Below are 16936 nucleotides of genomic sequence, written 5' to 3'. Positions count from 1 at the left end.
TGGGAAGTCCCCAGATCCCCTCCTTCGTTAAGGCCCACCACATGATTTATTATCCCAGCAAGCCTCCCCTTCCAGGACCGCCCCAACACGGGAACTACACCAGAGGATGACCGAGCCATAGGGATGGGAAAGGAAGACCTGGAGAAGCTCACAAGGGCAGACTCCTGCAAACACTGCAGTGTGTGGCGGGCAACTCCAAAGTTTCCCGTGGAGATGGGTATCAGCAGCTGAGCTCCTCACCCTTTGCAAGGGGTAGACCCTTCTTTCCCTGCCCTGACCTGCTGGAGACATCCAGGCTGATGAAGTCTCCCCCTGACTCTCCTGGGCTGGAACGAGCAATCGTCAGTCAGAGGACCCAAAAATAACAGTCAGGCCCCATCAACCTCCACCCACACTTGGGGTTTTTCAGCTCTGCAGCTCATCAGCACACACTGAAGCCTTAGGCTGGGAGCAGAGTGTTCTACTTGAATTTCCTGCTGCTTAAACCCCTCTGGATTTCCCTCACCCCAGGAGAGCAGGGCTCACTGTTATTGTTGGACCTTCAACAGAGAAACTAAAGCCAACTCTGCCTGTAACAAAAATGATCATCACCAGAGAGGCCCATTTCACAACAAACACACATACTACAGCCTCTCAGAGCTTGTAGCATCCAGCAGAAGACTATCACGTTTTGATCTGCTGGGTTCAGTTTACTTTGGGAATGTAATTCAGGGCTGCACACTTTAAATTTAAGGTGTTCTTGTTGCTTCAGAGGCAAGCAGCAGCATCAGTGTCAGTGCTGCTCAGAAAGAGCAGCCTCTGAGGGCAGCAGAGGAGCAAGGGAGAGACCCTGGGAGTCCCATGGCAGAGGGATGCACCACCTGGCCTCATCACTTATTTTCTCTTCCTAACCTGAGGCCCTCACAGCCCAGGTCTGTGCCCTCATCCCACCACCACAGAGGATTTCTACATTGTGGGATTCAGCACTGGGTAGAGGACATTTGCCCTTCCAACACTCCAACAGTGCAGCAAGATATGGGTTCTGGCTCGCATAACCTACTGCTCTCAAAGCTGCTGAACTTGGCGCGAGCCCTTGTGCAGAAAACCCTGCATTTCAGTCCCGTTAGAGTCAAACAGCTCTTCAAGAAGAGAAGTTTTTCAAGGTCCACGTGCATCCAAGCACTTTGCCAAACCCTGGCATGGAGGGGAGAAACAGATCTCTTCTGCCAAGGATTCATCACTATTAATGTTCATCCTGCCTCATTCCCCAAGCTGTGGCCCTGGGGGAGAGTCTGGGCATGACTAACGTGGCAGGGGCTCTCACCCCAAACCATACGGCACAACTTTCGCATCAGGCAGGAACATGAATGCGAACTCTCAGATTTAAATGATACAGCTTAGCCATTGGCCAAGGAGAGAGACATAGTACAGAGGAAGCTAATAAGATTAGGTATTTTATCCCCAGTAGCACAGATCATTTTAGCAGAAGCGTGTTTGCTTTGGATTGCGAGATAAAGCTTCAAAGGCTTCCTGAACAAATTAATGGACAAACACACCCAAACAACACAAAGCACTTACATGCACATTTCATCCCAGAGCTGTACCCACACCCACGTCTTGGGGTATCACACAACCAGGGAAAGTCCCCTGAACATTTCATTGAGGGCCTTTATCAGTTTAACTAAAATTTCACCTAAAAGTAGAGGGACAGCAAAGCAGAATTTAAAGACTGCTTTGTGATCTGAACTAGGATTTTGTTTGATTCAAAGCGTCTCAAGCCTGTCACGAGACAGGCTCGTAAAAACACTGTCTGGGCTTAAGCAAGAAAGGAACGCGCCAATCCATCAGTTGAGGAATGCAGCCGTTTGACCACTTCCTAAGGCAACTGGGGAGGGATGCAATATATTCACTTTATAGCGCTGGACAGCAGTGAGAGGGGAACGCCGGAAAGCTCAGCAAATGGAACATTTTAGCTGTGAGCCTTTGCAAAAAGAGATCATTTAAAATTATTTTTAAATAAAAAGGGAGTGTTGGAGGGAGGAAGAGAGAGAAGGAGATTTGGAGATTTCCGATACCTGCACTTTCTTTGCCATGTTAATCCACAGAAGAATTAAATGGAAACCTGAAACAGAGACTTCAAGATTCACCGTGGTAAATGAGAGGCCAAATCCTGCAAGCAAATCCAGGTAATCTGCTTTGAAATCACTGGAGTTCAGCTGATTTCCACTGCTGTGGTTCTGGATAGCCACTTTCCAGGGGCTGGCATTGCACCACTTGAGTCAGTGGCAACCCTGACCTTTAAATGTTGCCGCTTTAGCGTTTTGGTGTTCTTCCCCCCAAACCTTGTATCTTTGATGAGATTTTAGATCCTGGTTTTACATGGTGCCACCTCCACTAACTTTGTTATTTGTCATCTTATATCACAGGCACATGCAGTTCTAATAGGGCAACTGGCTTAATAGTGTTAGTTTGTATATAGATATGTGTGCACACAATTCTCTCGGCTTGCCTGCGAATGTAATCGGTGGGTTTGGAATTACAACTCCTGGCTACTCCGGTAATCATTCGAGAGAGCATGTGAGTGCGGGCATGTGCAAAGGAGGGGGATAATTGCATATTGAACTCGCAGGAATCATGCCTGTTTCTCCTGCCTCTGTGTTAGGCTCCCAAGGGTTTGAAGTCTCGTGGAAACACACTGCCATCTCCCAGGAATAGCTGGCAGCTTCAGGAGACCTTCAAGCTCCAGATGAGGCAGTTTTGGAGGAAACCTCACCAGTACTGCAGGCAGGGAAACAGAGACTCAAGGAAGCTTGAAGGCTCAGAGCAAAGGCAGAAATAAAGCAGAGGCTTCCTGCATGGCAGCCTGCCACCTTACCGACAGGCTACACTAGGAAATAATATGAGGATGAAACAATTTGCTGAGCCACCCCCATGAATGCTATCAATAACAGGCTGGTTAGAGGGCCATGGAGGAAAAGCAAGATACATTTCTAATTCCACACATTAAAGAAAGAGCCATAGATTCACCTAGGATTCCTCTGTAAAGAGCTTCAGGCTTGATGAAAGGTGTTCAATGCCTCTGAAATACTAATTACTATTGTTATTACAACAATTCCAAGAAGAAGAAAAAGCCTGTCTCGTCTCTCATTTCCCCCTGTGACCTTCCCAGCTCTCTCACACCTTTTGAGCCCATCTGTCAGGGTCCGTTCTTCACAAAAACTGAATCCTGGCTTTCCCCACCAGGCGATGGCAGTTTATTCCTGCCTCTTCCCAAAGCAGCTGGCAGAGCCTCTCTGAATCCTGCACCACCCCTGGCTCAGCCCTCCCTCCCAAGGGCCCTGTTGGAGCCACAGAACAAGACCCTGTGCCTTGGCGGCAGGCAGCCCCACGGATGGGATGGGACGGGAGGGGAAGCAGCCCCTCTGGAGCCACCCAGGGACAACCCCCACCACAGCTCCCTCTGTGCATGCTGCCGAGAAGCAGTGGCTTCAGCCTTTATGATGGCTTGCTCAAATCCAGCTACTGCTGAGCCTCACTACTAGCGCCGAAGTTATTACACATTCTGGCGAGTGTCTTAAACACATTGTTTCCTGCTGAGCACATATTCAGCAGTCAAACAGAGAAGAAAGCAGGAGCGAGCCTGGGGGTGTGCATGAGGAAGAAAGTTGCTGAGGGGCTCTGGGTGCTAGAGGGAGAGCATGGAGAAGAGAAGGATGCAGGACAGTCTGTGTGGCCAGCAGTGAGGCCGGGGGTGGGGAGCAGAGGGGCTCTGCGCCTAGAGAAAAGGTAGATTTGTGTGCTTGTGAAGCGAGAGGAGGAACCAGGGAGATCGTGTGTGCATATGTGTCTACATATGCAAGGGGTTGGGGTTTTCCTTGCTCCTCTCCCCACAGGCATCCCCTAAAAAACAGTCCAAAGGAGCCTTTCAACAAAACGTAAGCAGAGTGAAAGGAGAGTGTCCTTTTGGCTTCACCATCTTCCTAGGAGGGACGTAGAGAAAGACAGGCATTCAAGCCCCACACAGACAGCACTTCACAGCTAGGGGTGACCCACCAGAACAGCTGGGGCAGATGTCTTCCCTTTGTCTCAAATGCATAGGGAGAAATCAGGGCAGGTTTCAAAGACCCGGAGCCCAGTACTTCATCTCTGGGGCCCATTTTCTTTGACTCATCAAGTATGAAGAAAGGAGGAGAAGCATTCAGACAGAAAGTCTCTGCAGCGATCCATCTCTGCAAGTAATACTTTGGGCTGTTCTGCATGCCGAGTCACTGCTGGCACCCCTTTCCCCAACCTGTTTGGGAAAAGGCTGCCTCACCAAGGCTGCGGTCAGGGCCCCGGCCCCCCAGCGATACCCTAGCTGTTCTCCCCCATACGATCCACAGGCACCGCTTGCACATAGAAAGGGTTACAGATCTGAGTTGTGATTTCGAGTGCTTGGCCCTGTGCCTGCCGACCTCGTGCTGACAAACCTCTCCTCCGTGTCTGCGCTTGTGTCTTTTCACTGCACAGGCATCAAGCCTGGCTCAGGATTTGGCCTTCTGAGATTGCGATTTGGCTCAGGCAGGGAGAAGGCTGACCCTTTGATTCCGAGTATGATTAAAACCATGCTACTGTAGCGCTAAGCCGTGTGCAACACTGCTAGCAACAGCCCTGATTTATGTTGTTGCTAGTATTGCGGTTTCCACCAGGGTGTAGACAGGGATTTCGAAAATAGCCCAGCTACCTCTTTGTCTGTGTGTGTATTATAATTAGAAATGTGTCAAAAGGCTGTTACAAAGTGAGGGCAGAGCTGGAAACGTTCACACCCCGCTTCTGCCCCCACCTCCGTGCCGACACCATCAGCCCCAGCTTGGGTGTGTGCAGGCACATCAGCTCTCCACACTTCCCGGATTAGACAACTGTATTCCCAAGACCCCATGGGGACGCAGTGACGGTGACTTCACTGCACAATGGAGAGCAAGTTTAGCAGCTTCCAGTTTGCTCTCAGGCTGCTGCAATGTGCCCCCACCATCGTGGCTAAATGCCGACTTTTTCAATTTTGATTTCAGATAGGATCACAGGTCTCAGATATAGACGATTTATTTTCCTAGCACAGCTGGTCTGTCAGAGGTCATATAATTTGGCAGCAATCCCAGTGCTTAAAAATTAATTTTTCCTTATTAATACAACTGGGGGTCCCACAGGATAGGATCCCAGCCTTATCTGAACCTGACAGCTTCCTAAACCCCATGAAGGATGCTTTCTCCTCTCAGGCTATCTGTGATACAAGGCCACCGTGCACTGGAGGTTTCTGCTAGGAAACCAACCCACCCGCCTGCCCAGAGCGGCATGCTGCTGGGCTGGGGAGCACTGCCTTCTCCGGCCCAGCGAAGCAGGTTGCTTTCTCATTTTAACCTTCTAAGCCATGCAAGAGGTACCAAACATAGAGTAAATACTAGGAAGAGGGCTGAGGGGTAGAAGGAGCCGGTCAGGGAGATGGGAAGCACCTCCATAGAGCACCCTGGGACCAGTATGCCTGCCTGTCACTCCAGACACCACATGCCGCGATTTTTCTGCAGCAGGAAAGTTAGGAAAACAAAATGCAGCATCCTAACCTGGGTCAGAGCCCCCCACTGAGCTTGTATCAGTTGTTTGCAGTGATGCTCCTGACAACTGTCTGATTCCTAGGCTAAAAAAGCTTTTGTTCCCAGTAAGAGCCGAGTTAACAGCACAACGGGCAAAAGGCATTACACTCAACGCTTGCGTGGGTGTATGTGCATGTTTGTATGCATGCGGCCGTGTGCCTGCTTGGCAGCAATTTGTTTTGGTCCCCCTCCCCACCTTGCTACATCTCCTAAGTCATTACTAAAAATACTAGCTTTTACGCAAACTATTTGGAAGGCTTCAAGAGTGAGCTTTGCTCGGATCGTCTGAACAGCTCAGTACTTGGGTCACTCAAATCTGTTACTTTCTTACTTGATTGCTTTTTACGGGAAGATGAAAAACATGCAGTCATCCAGCTTTCAGATTTATCTTCCTGGGTCTCCCACCCACTCCCCTCCATGGTTATCTCAGGGTTTACTTGGCTACATACAAATTGGCAGCTGCACTGTTTATCTCTTACTGTAGAAATATTGCATGAGGGTTTTTTCCATGTGGATTATCATATTATTGTCTATTAAAAACATCTCCCCTTTCTACTACTCTCCCTTAGGGAACCTTAAGAGGGACTTTCATAATGGGGGAAGGCTTTCAGATATACCAGACTGAAACATAAATCCATCTACCCCGGCATGTTTTTCTTACTAGGCTGACTAATTTACTGGAGCTGAGCATAGCCTGACAGAGGTTCACGTCCTGTTATCCCATACCTTTGCTCACTGAGCTAGCAATAAAGTCATTTGACTGGGTGTGCAGCACCACAACATCTCAGCAAACAGCCGCTGGTGTCAGCTGCAGGGAGACAACTTCCTTGCTGGCTCCAACACCATGTGATGCTCTGCTTAGCCGGGAAAACCCCGCATTCAAATAAACATTTCTTACAGCAACTGAATGGCCTCAGAGACATGGTTCGCTCATAAAACCCTTCCCAGCTAGAAGTCCCGAGCCCAAGCCCACTCAAGGCTAGGCACAGGCACACACTCGGGCTCAGCAGCCACAGGGATCGCAGCCAGGCTGGCCAGTGCACCCTCAGGAGCGAGCCTCCGCTTGCAGCCCGATCTGCCTCAGCACAATACCCACTCCAGGAGACCAGACACTGCCTCTGCAACAGGGACCATCTGAAAAGACTGTTGCACTCAGCAGGGGCCTCCCAGGACTTCACCCTTTCTCTTCAACCCATCGAGGGCCTATTCATTTGTTTTCCTATTTGAACAAAAGATGGGATTTTCTTCTTTCCTTTAGAACCATAAGGAAGGAGATGATGCCAACCGGTAGCTGAATGTACGCGCAGCATGTTTGCCGGGAAGGTCTAGTGCTTCGCTGCTGCAAAAAAGAGGGACTTTCTCAGGCAGCTGACTCTCCCACTTCCCTTTCCAAGGGGGAGCCGGTGGCCACGCCGCTTCGGGGCCGGGGCGGGCAGAGGGGCAGGAGGACCGGCAGGGACCGAGGCACGCACATCGCGCCCTGCCATCCGCCGCTGCCTGGGTCAGACCGCGGCTCAGGACCCCGCGTCCCGTCTCAGGCATGTCCCGGGGCCCCGGCTAACGGGAAGGGAAACCCACAGCTCAGCAGCTGCTGGCTTGGCACCGCCGTCCTGCCACAGGCAGCTCCTGGGCTGCTGACCGCAGAAGGAGCCCCACGAGAGCGGTGGACGGCTGGGTGAGGCATATTCTTTTCTTCCCGTGACTGCTCCAGGTGGGGACCCCGCTAACCCCGTTAGCCAGACCTAAAGCCAGTGGCCGGCGAGCACGGGGCCCAGCCTCAGCCCGCCCCTGCCCCTCTCCTGTCCCCAAGCCGAAGCAACGCAGGCACCGGGGCTTCATCCCAGCGCCTCCTGACAGCCCAGCCTAGCTCTTAAGCGAAGACCAGAAAAACCACGCTGGCGCCCCAAAACCTGCCACGAACCCGCCAGGTCCCGGGACACCCCGGACGTCTGCAAAGTAAGCGCGGGTCCCGCACGTAGGGCGGGCGGGCTTTCCCGGGGGGCTTCCCGCAGGGTGCCTCCGACGGGCGGCTGCCGCCACCGCCGTGAAAGCCTCGCCGGCTGCCAGCACCGCCCGGCGCGGCTCCCGGCTGCCTGCTCCCCGCCAGATGATTTTCTCACCTAAAGTTTCCCGAGGTTGCAACCGGGCGCGGGACGGTGGGCATCCGGATGCGGGTGTCCGGGATGCGGCGGGTCCCTACCGCTTCCCCTCCCCTTCCCCGTGCCCCCCTCCCAAAAGCAGAACGCAACTTTCCAATGCGGCTCCGTCCCCTCGCTCCTTCACGCCGGGCGACGGGAGCCGCGCGTATAGACCCGCTGCGCGCCTTGCCGGGGGGGCTGCGCCATCCCCGCCCCACGCACGACCCCCCCCCCAACCCCGTACTGCGAAAGCTGCGCGGCGCCGCCGATCCCTCGCTTATTCCCTATGCGATGCCCGAGGCCGGGCAAAGCCTCTCCGTGCGTGCGTCCGGGACCGCGCACGGGCACCCGAAAGTTGGGCGGGCGGAGAGGGCTCCCTCGCCCACGCGCGGCCGGGGGCACCCCCCGCCCCGGGGGGCGCCTTACCTGTCTCCGCCGTGCCTCCGGAGCCGGGCAAGCACAGCCCTAGAAATCCCCACGCGAGAAGAAACGTATCCATCCTTCGGAAGAAAATAAAAATAAAAAAAAACCCCAACCAAACCCAAAGCAACACCCGAGGCTGCGGGGCCGGGCGTCGCCTCCCTGCCCCGCGTGGGCGCCCCACTAGCGAGCGGCTCCGGCGGGGCTCAGCGGGGGTCGGTGGCGGCGGCCTCCCCCGGGCCGGGGCTGCGGGGCGGGCGGTGCCGGCGCAGCGCCTCTCCCCTAGGGCGACCCGCGGGGCCGGCGCCTCGGCATCCCCCGGGGCGCGGCGGCGGCTGCGGTGCGGGCAGGGGCGCCGTCTGCGCCTCCTCTCCCTCCCCGCCGGCGCCTCGCAGCCTTTTCAGGCAGGGCGGCATGTGGCTGTCAGCGCCCCGCGCCGGCGCCGCCCCCGCGCCCCCCGCCCGCCCCGCCCCGCCCACTCGCCCCGCCCCGCCCCGCCCCGCCCCGCCCCGCCCGCGGCCGCGGGGAAGCGCGGAGGCTCCCGCAGCGCCGGGCGGCGGGGGACGGACGGGACGGACACACGGCCGCGGAGCGGTGCGCGGCGCCGGGCGCATCCCCGCGGGGCCGCGGCCCGGCTGCCGGCCCGGCCCCGGCCGCGGCCGCTCGCGGCCTCGCAGCGCAGGCAGGGCTGGAAAAAACCCGGTTGAAATAACTGCGAAAGAGCAGGGCTGTGCGAAGGGAGACACCCAGAAATTGTCAGATGGGGGAGCATCAGGACAAGGATTGTCCCTGCTCGCGGGCTTCCGCCGCTGCCGGCCGCGGCCCAGAAGCGCCGTGCCTCGGCCAGAGCCGCCCTGCCACAGCGGGAAGCGGGAGCGGGGAGCGCAGGCTCCCTCGCTTCTGACACTCGTGTCGCGGCGGAAAGCCTGCTACGAGGGACAAATGCAAAACCTCGCCGGGACTGCCCCACGGCTGGCTTCCACGCTCCCTACCAGTTTTCTCCAAGACCCTCTTTAAAAACACAAGCCGAGAGCAGCGTTCACGTAGTCACCTTAAGAGCACTCAGAAAGTTTGTTCGCCTTTGCCCCCGAGAAGGTGAGGAGTCCCTGCCTGGGCTGGGCCACCGGGACCTTGCATTTACTTGCCACTTACATGCACAGACCGCGGCAGGCTTAAAAGCCGGTACCCGGCAAACGGGGGCTAACTCACACCTCCATTCTGTCCGAGAGGTGAAATTTCACAGCACACAAGTGAAATGAGCCCTAAAACCCCCACCAAAAAGCTTCTTAAAAACAAATTCTTTATGTTGTCCATCAAGTTATAGATTCCGACTTCCAAATTTACAGTAGACAAAGGGATTAAAACTACGTTACCTCAGTTACCTCAGTTTTTTGAAGTTGGTAATTAGTGAAGAGATACTGGCATGTGGCAGAAGTGAGATACATCATTGTGTGGGTGAGAGGGAAAGTACGAATGTTTCACTGGTATTCGTTTAGGGTGATGAGACTAATTATTTTGTACTCTGCTGTCTATCAGTTATGGGTAGCATCACCAGCTCACGTCAATGAAATCATGATGCCAACCTGTTTGAGCACATTCACACAACACGAATGCACCGAGTTCCTCCGAGGCCAGTGGAAGTTCACTGACAGCAACAGATTTGGCCTGACAGATAGATCTGGTATTTCAGCCGTTACCCTGAGGGCTGTAGCATCCCTCTTCCTTCTGTGTGTTTTGATACCTGATTTTGCATCTTCTGTGGCTCAAATGTGCTCCAACACCTGTTGAAGTCAAGGCAAAGCCAGTGGCAACTGAATCTACTGCCTTATTTATTGTATTTTGATGTGGAATTATGCAACTATTATTTACTACTTGCTTATAGTTAGACTACTATCAAGCTAGCAAAGTGTGATTTTTGTGTGTGTGTAAACAGCCCTCGCAAACCATAACACAGATATCGGAGCGCAATATAAACCCACAGCATGAATCATTCCTCTTTTGAGATGTGCGTGGAAAAGGAAGAGGTTACCAAGCCCTAATCGGAGATGGCCCCATCCCACACACCATACAGCACAGGGGCAATTTTCCTCCCATTACATTCAGTCAGAGTTTCCCCTGGTTAAGGTCAATAGAAGAGTGCAAACATGACCTTGAACTGGTATCAGCTCTGATCTGCTACTGAGTGAAGAGAAGATAACCCTAGGAAAGAAAATTGTGATGGGAAATGAAGTTACCTGCTGCTCCACAGAGGTTTCTCTCAGCTGCTTTTCAATAGCTCTCCACAAATCCAGCCCTGTGTTTAGTGTCAGATGTCTAGTCTCCTCTCCACAACATGCCGCTGTCAGGAAAGGAAAGGCACAACTGAAATACCACGCAGCACTACTGCAGTTCCTACCACTGCAGGTGTTCAGGACAGGATGACAACCAAGATGGTGACACCTGCTAGTCCAGCTCAGGTACAAAAGCATCAAAAATACTTCTTCTGGGAGCATTTAAGACCCAGATCCTCTCTCAGATTTGAAGGAACTGAGCACAAAGTGAAGCTACACACCTTGAACTTACCTCTCTGCCTGTTTCCAGGGGCAGCTGCTGCTGCTGTGGATGTTGCTCCTTTCCCCAAGCAAGGCTGGACCTCATCAGCTCTCCGTGCCAGGGAAGTCCCTGCCAAAGGGCTCAGAGCTCTGCTCTCTGTTCAGCCCTCCTGTGGGTATTTAAAACCCACCAGTAAGCACTCGCCAAACCCATTGAGAACTGCAGCATTTTTCCATATCTGTATGACAGAAACATCCACAAAACCTCACTGAAAATGAGACAATATGTAATTTAATGGTACTGTAATATTTAACGTACCATCTGCATTAAATTTGGTTGAAGGAATTTTGCAGCCCAAGCGTTAGTCAGAGCTGCGATGCAGTGAAATTTCCCCCATTTCTCTCCTCCCCTCCAGCAGAAAGCCTGCGTCTCCTCAAACACTGCCTAGTTCCCTGCTGCCGACCCGAGGGCCTGCATACCTAGGGTGTTCCCTGGCACTCTTCAGTTCTGCTCTCTTCTTCCCTCTAACTGCAGCTCCTTTTCAACATTGATCATACAGCCTCATTTATTTTCAATCATAGCTTCCTCTTTCTAAATGAGTCCTTCTCACCCCATGAACATCAGGAGGCATCTGTAAAGCAGGAACCCCCCCAGCTTTTTCTTAGAGCCTTTCTCAATCCTGATTTAAAAGAAAATAAAACCAAGGCATCATGTATTCCTGTAACCTTCTCTGGGCTCCAGAGTAGCTGGACAAACAGGGTCTCTCCCCCAGTGTTATGTCAAAACACACTATTTCCAATGCAGAATTTGACAACCTTCCAGAGAAAACAACACGGCAGGACTGAAACAGGGTTAGGAATGAGCGCGGCGAAAAATGATACCCGGCCTAGATAAAACCATAAGTATTGTCAGTCAGCAGGAGAGCAGAGACTCAAACATTTTTGGCAGGATACCCAAGGAGCAGGAGCGCGGGGCACCGGGGCAGACTGCATGAGTTGTCTCCCTAACTCCTCGCAGGAGCACAGACTTCTCGCTGCAGTTTTCCTCCTCCGGACAGTGCTTTGAGATCCTCAGCTAAAAAGCTCTAAGTGCATCATATAAAATGTTTTTATTAGTCTATCAGGTGCATGATTACGAGATCTCATTTTATAGCCACAAATAGCCAATAATTACCTTAGCATCCCATTAGCCCTAGTCTTCAGCCAGACTATTTGCTCGGGAATTCGTCCACATTCAAAAAGCAGGCCAGTACACCAACTTGGAGAAAGCAGTTTGGCATGTTGCATTCAAGTCCATAAACTTCCAGCATAGAGGTGGCTTAATTAGCAAGCTGCCCAGTTAATTTTTCAAGGGGAGTGCCGTGGCTGCTAATCTGTGGGTGAAAACAGCGGCTGCCGGGTGAGCCTGGAGGCTGCCCCTTTGGCTCTGCGGGTGCTGTGGCAGGTCAGCGCTCGCCCACCCTGTTACTGCCCACCCACCCCACCCTGTTACTGCTCGCCTCCTCCTAACCTGTGTGTGTCCCCTGTTTTTCCAGCTGCCAGCCTGGCTGCAGGGTGGCAGGGAGCTGCTTTCTCCCCCTGCGTCTCCTGCTCACAGATACCTCGTACACGAGGAGCGTTGCTGGTGTGCAAGAGGCTACTCCAGCGTTCACGCTGCCTGGCTGCAGCGTGGCCCGAAGCTCCGGTGGCCACCATGGGCCCCAGGGCCAGTACGCCCTGCCGTGGTGCTAGGAGCTGGCAGAGGGCTGTGGAGAGACCTGGGGAGCAACCCCACTGCAGGGGAAACGAGGGGAGTGCTGAGGCAGCCTGGAAGGAGAAATGAAAAGAAGGGAAGAAAAAAATAGAGGAAAAAGGAGAGAAGAGCAGAGAAGGGAGGTGGTGAAAGAAACAAAGAGACAGAACAAGGGGATGGGGGGAAATGAATAAACGGCAGAAAACAGGGAAGAGAACAGAGGAGGCAAACTAATGGAGTTAGAATCCATCATCGGATTAGCGGAGAGGGGGAGAGCGATTCCTTGCGGCTCGGGAGGTGCTCAGCCGCGGGAGGGGTGCAGGCGTGCTGCTGGGGGCCTGCTCCGAGCAGCAGCCTGTGGGGGGGAGTCGGCGGTGCTGGCTGCAGGGAGGAAAGCCCCTGCATCTTCAGAGTTAATAAAAAAAAGCTTTCAGACTTCAGCAGGCTGACTAAATTAGGCTGAATATAAAGGTGCTGTATTATTTCTCAATACGGCAGCAGTATGAAAGGAGGCAATGGGTTTCTTTTGAAGCAGCTACTGTGTAATCCAGGGCTTTCAGGTGTACTTCAACCAAACGCTCTCCTGGTTTCAGCAGGTTAACTTCATTAAAGGCTCCATCTACCGCTTTAATGTTCACTGAAATCCCACTGGGTGGGTACATTAGGCAGAAATAACCCCCACAAGATGATTGCATGCTGTTGTTTGGCACAGTGAATGGACCTGGAAGGGGACATGGAGGAGGTGAGGGGGTCACACAGTGACCCAGGCTGGAGAGGACAGATCCTGAACCACTGTAACACACCAACAGGCCTGGCCCTTTGCTAACAGCAGCAGAAGCCACTGCAGCAAAACCCCAAGCCTGCAGGGAGCCATCCCTCCTGCCTGACCCCATAACTTCTTGCTAGTGTGAGATGGCCCAGGCTCTGTGCATACATCTGCTAGAAGCACCCAAAATGGCCCACTGACTGTGGTCTCTGCAGGTCCCTACCCACAGAGCAGTATCCGGTCAGCTTCAGACCGGAGAAGGTCCAGTTGGAGCACACTTGAGGCAGGGCCAACCGCAAATATTCCACAGACTGAATTAGAGGGGCACATTTGTGCCCCTACCCAGTTACAGTCACAAACCAAGGGCCTCATTTAAAGTCTGCTAAAGCTGGTGGGAGTTCATCCATCAACTTCACTGACATCTGGATGTGGCCCAAGTGGTTGAGCCCTGCAAAGCCAGCATGACGTCTTTAACTGTAAGTGCTGCCATTGACTTCCGTCAAGCTGGCTTCCATGGTGTGTCATGCTTTGTAGTAAGTACTTACAGGGCTGTGTGCTCCGTGTTATAAAGGGCCATGCCAGCAATCTTATTAAAACACCTCCTTAAAAATACACAAATTCTTAAACCAACAAGTCATTTAGACTCCCCCCTCGCCTGAAACTTGTCAAACAAATTCTTAGGCCAGAAGCGACTTCTTTTTCCTTATAAACAAAATGCCATTACCATGCTTTGGCTTTTGGCTTGATAGATCCTGGCAAGAAAATGCATGTGTGTATTTTAAAGGGCTTTCTTCTTTGCTTATCATGCTTTGGCTTTTGACCTCTCCTCTCCCACCATGCCCAGGAGCATTCTGGGGTTGGCTCCTGTGGTGGTACATCGCGCAGCCCTCCCAGCAACTGGGGTTAGATACTCCCTCCAGCAGATAGCACGTTCTTCTGGAGCACTGTCATGGGGGGAAGCCGTGAGCTATGAAAGGTTTTCTTTTGCTTTTAATCTTTTATTTTCTTTGATGTTCATTTTAAAATAAATTATTGTGCCTTATTTGTATTATGGTACCTGGCTCTGCAAGGACTGGGACCACTCTGCTGTCCAAACACAGAGTCAAAGACAGTTCTTGCCTCAAACAGTTTACAATCTGAAGAGACAAAGCAGACAAAACCCAAGAGCCAGATACAACATGGATGACAAGCCTGTGGATTACTTTTGCATTTAGTTAAGTTGTAAACTGTTGAGGGAGAGATTGCCATTTGACTACGCCTGTGCAATATCAGAGGTAGGAACTTCCTTCTGATGCTGCTGGATACCCAGTTGTTTGTTTGGAGATGGGTTTTCAACATGGAGCACTTCGGTGAGGATGTCCCAGAAAGTCAGTGACTCCTAAGGGAGCCTCTGCTTTTCACCTGGTGTCACCAAGCATGTGTCAGTGACCCCAAAAAGCAATCTCATAACAGAAAAAGCCATGTATATTCTGCTAGTAAAAGACAGATGAGGACAGGAAAGGACACAGATCTAGAGGATCCCAGCTGACAGCTGGAAGCAAGGCCGAGCTGTGTTTTAATCATAGCCAAACATGCCTGTGTTTTGAGAACATTTCAAAGCATGTTTGGCACAGACTGATGTACATGCTTACCTTCCTAAAAATTTCATAGTGATGCTATGATCTTGCTGGAGACAGCTCCGCTGGATGTATCAGGCTGAAGATTGTCTTCGTAATCCTCCCTTTGACATACGTGCACATCTCAAGTCAGAACTTGCACTTACGCTGCTTCCTAGACAAGAAATCCATAATCTCAGAGAAGCTCTACCCTGCTTCCTTTCCCTTTCTGTGAATGTTTTGAGTCACAGTCATCAACCTTTCCCTCTGGGGATGGGGCTGCTTCCTTATCATTGCAGAGTAGGTCTTTTTCCCGAGAGCTGCCTTCCCCCTCTTCCCAGGATCCTGCACACAGCCCCCATTGATTTTTTGGTGTAACTTCTCATGCAAATCAATGGTGCTAAGGCTCCTTCACAGTCAATAGGATGGCACTGAGGCCCATGCCTCAAATAACTGCGCTGGATGGTCCCCCAGGGAACTGGGACCTGTCAGGAAGCTGCCCATTTTCGGGCAGCTCATACGGCAGGACAGGGTTTCGCTCTTGTGCTCAGCTGCCTCCACAGGACGTTAGGAGCATGTGGCCTTCTGCAAATTCAGGCTGTGCTTCTCAGAAGTTCAAACTTAGGGCTTAGCACCGAGAATTTGCTGAAGTAAAGAGATGCACTAGAATAATGACTATCAGGCACTCTGAAATAAGGGATAGTTTTGTGGCCATGCAGCCGCAGAGTAGGAGAATCAGTAGGGTCTTTTGATCTTCCTGAGCCAGGCAAGTGATCCAGGACCCAACCCAGTGTAAGCCTGTGGGCAGTACTGGACCCTTACCATACTGTGTCTCATTTCCATGCTAGCAAAATGGGACTGCTAATACCTTTTCTCTCCCATGCCTTGTCTGACTTTGCTCGATTTTGAACTCCTGAATGGTTTCTCCCCATGCACAGCACAGTGGATCCAGTGGCTGCTGTCATACAAACAATCCTCAGTTGCAGGTTTTTCTTTTTCCTCCTCAGTGTGCTACATTTATCAGCATCAGCCACGAGCCCAGCACAGTCAGGCTTTCTCTTGCTCTCAGCACCTCAGAGCATTTGGGTTTGTGAATCTTGCTATTAATAATACATTGTGCAAAGTTGGTACAGAGCTCAAAGTTTTCCATGTGTGTGCTGGAGTTTGATTGTAACTGTGGGTATCATTATCATCAAAGAGACTGAGGAATGGCAGCTTTTAGTTAAACAAATGGAAAGCTGTATTTAGTCTCTTTTGCCACATTGTGATAGGAAAGAATAAAGGCTTTTAAATATATTTTACAGCTGCCGTTTCTTAGGTTTTTCTGCCTTACAATAGTCTCCGTGGTTCTGACTGGGAAGTTGTTGCAAAAGCTTTTTGTTTTTAAGCCTCCTATTGAAATAATACATATTAATTGCCTCATTCCTGAGTTTTTTGTTGTGGTGAAAATTTCGGATGGGGGTGGAGGGACAGGCTGTAAAGCATCAACAGCTGGGGGGGGGGTGTGTGCCCTGGGTGAGTAATGAGAGAAGGGGCTTAGATGACACACTGCTAGCGACGTAGAAGAAATGTCTCCCTGGAAAGTGAGAAGACAATTGGCAGAGGAGCCCGGGGTTCTTTGGGGGGGGAGCAGGGCAGAGGCAGAGCTGGGAAGGGGGAGCTGAAAATGCTCAACAAGGAGGCCAGGTGGGAGAAGGCACAATGCTAAAAAGGAGCAGCATGAGAGCGTACTCTTTGAAGAGAAAAAAAGAGCTGGATTTGTCATACTGTGACCACCAAAAATGAATATCAATGAAGCAATTAGCTCTGTGAGCAATGAGACAAATGAACGCTGCTTTCCTAGAGGTGCTTAGCATGTGGTTGGATCCACGGGTGTATAATAAAGGTTGAGCTCAGGTTTTTCCTGTCATGATGGCACTAACATGGTCTCTCTGTCCTATCTCTCCAGCTGTTTTCACAAACCTTGCAGGAGATTTGTATTTCTGATGAAATTGCCCAATGGTTCAAAAGTTACTGTGGCAGCAGCAGAGAAACACATGGCCATATACCATACATAAGCTGTTTCTTTTCCTCACAAACTTAAGGCAAAAATATATACATATATCCTAATAATTGCAACACAGTGCTATCCCTAAGGGCTACAGACAGCTT

At 51.7% G+C, this 16936-nt stretch overlaps 1 protein-coding gene across 4 annotated transcripts in view; it reads right to left on the bottom strand.

The window, feature by feature from the left end:
• NRP2 (neuropilin 2) overlaps positions 1-8240 on the bottom strand; it is an 86969-nt gene extending 78729 nt beyond the window's left edge. For all 4 annotated transcript variants that reach the window (XM_075710591.1, XM_075710593.1, XM_075710594.1 and 1 more), the window contains exon 1: positions 8168-8240. In XM_075710591.1, the coding sequence (XP_075566706.1) occupies positions 8168-8240 (73 nt within the window). The remainder of the gene's footprint in view (positions 1-8167) is intronic.
• Between the last annotated feature and the right edge of the window lie 8696 nt (positions 8241-16936).

The sequence above is a fragment of the Pelecanus crispus genome, chromosome 5 (assembly GCF_030463565.1).
Source record: "Pelecanus crispus isolate bPelCri1 chromosome 5, bPelCri1.pri, whole genome shotgun sequence".
Lineage (NCBI taxonomy): Eukaryota > Metazoa > Chordata > Aves > Pelecaniformes > Pelecanidae > Pelecanus > Pelecanus crispus.
The sequence above is the reverse complement of the archived record's forward strand: the minus strand, read 5'-3'. Positions and strand labels throughout refer to the sequence as shown.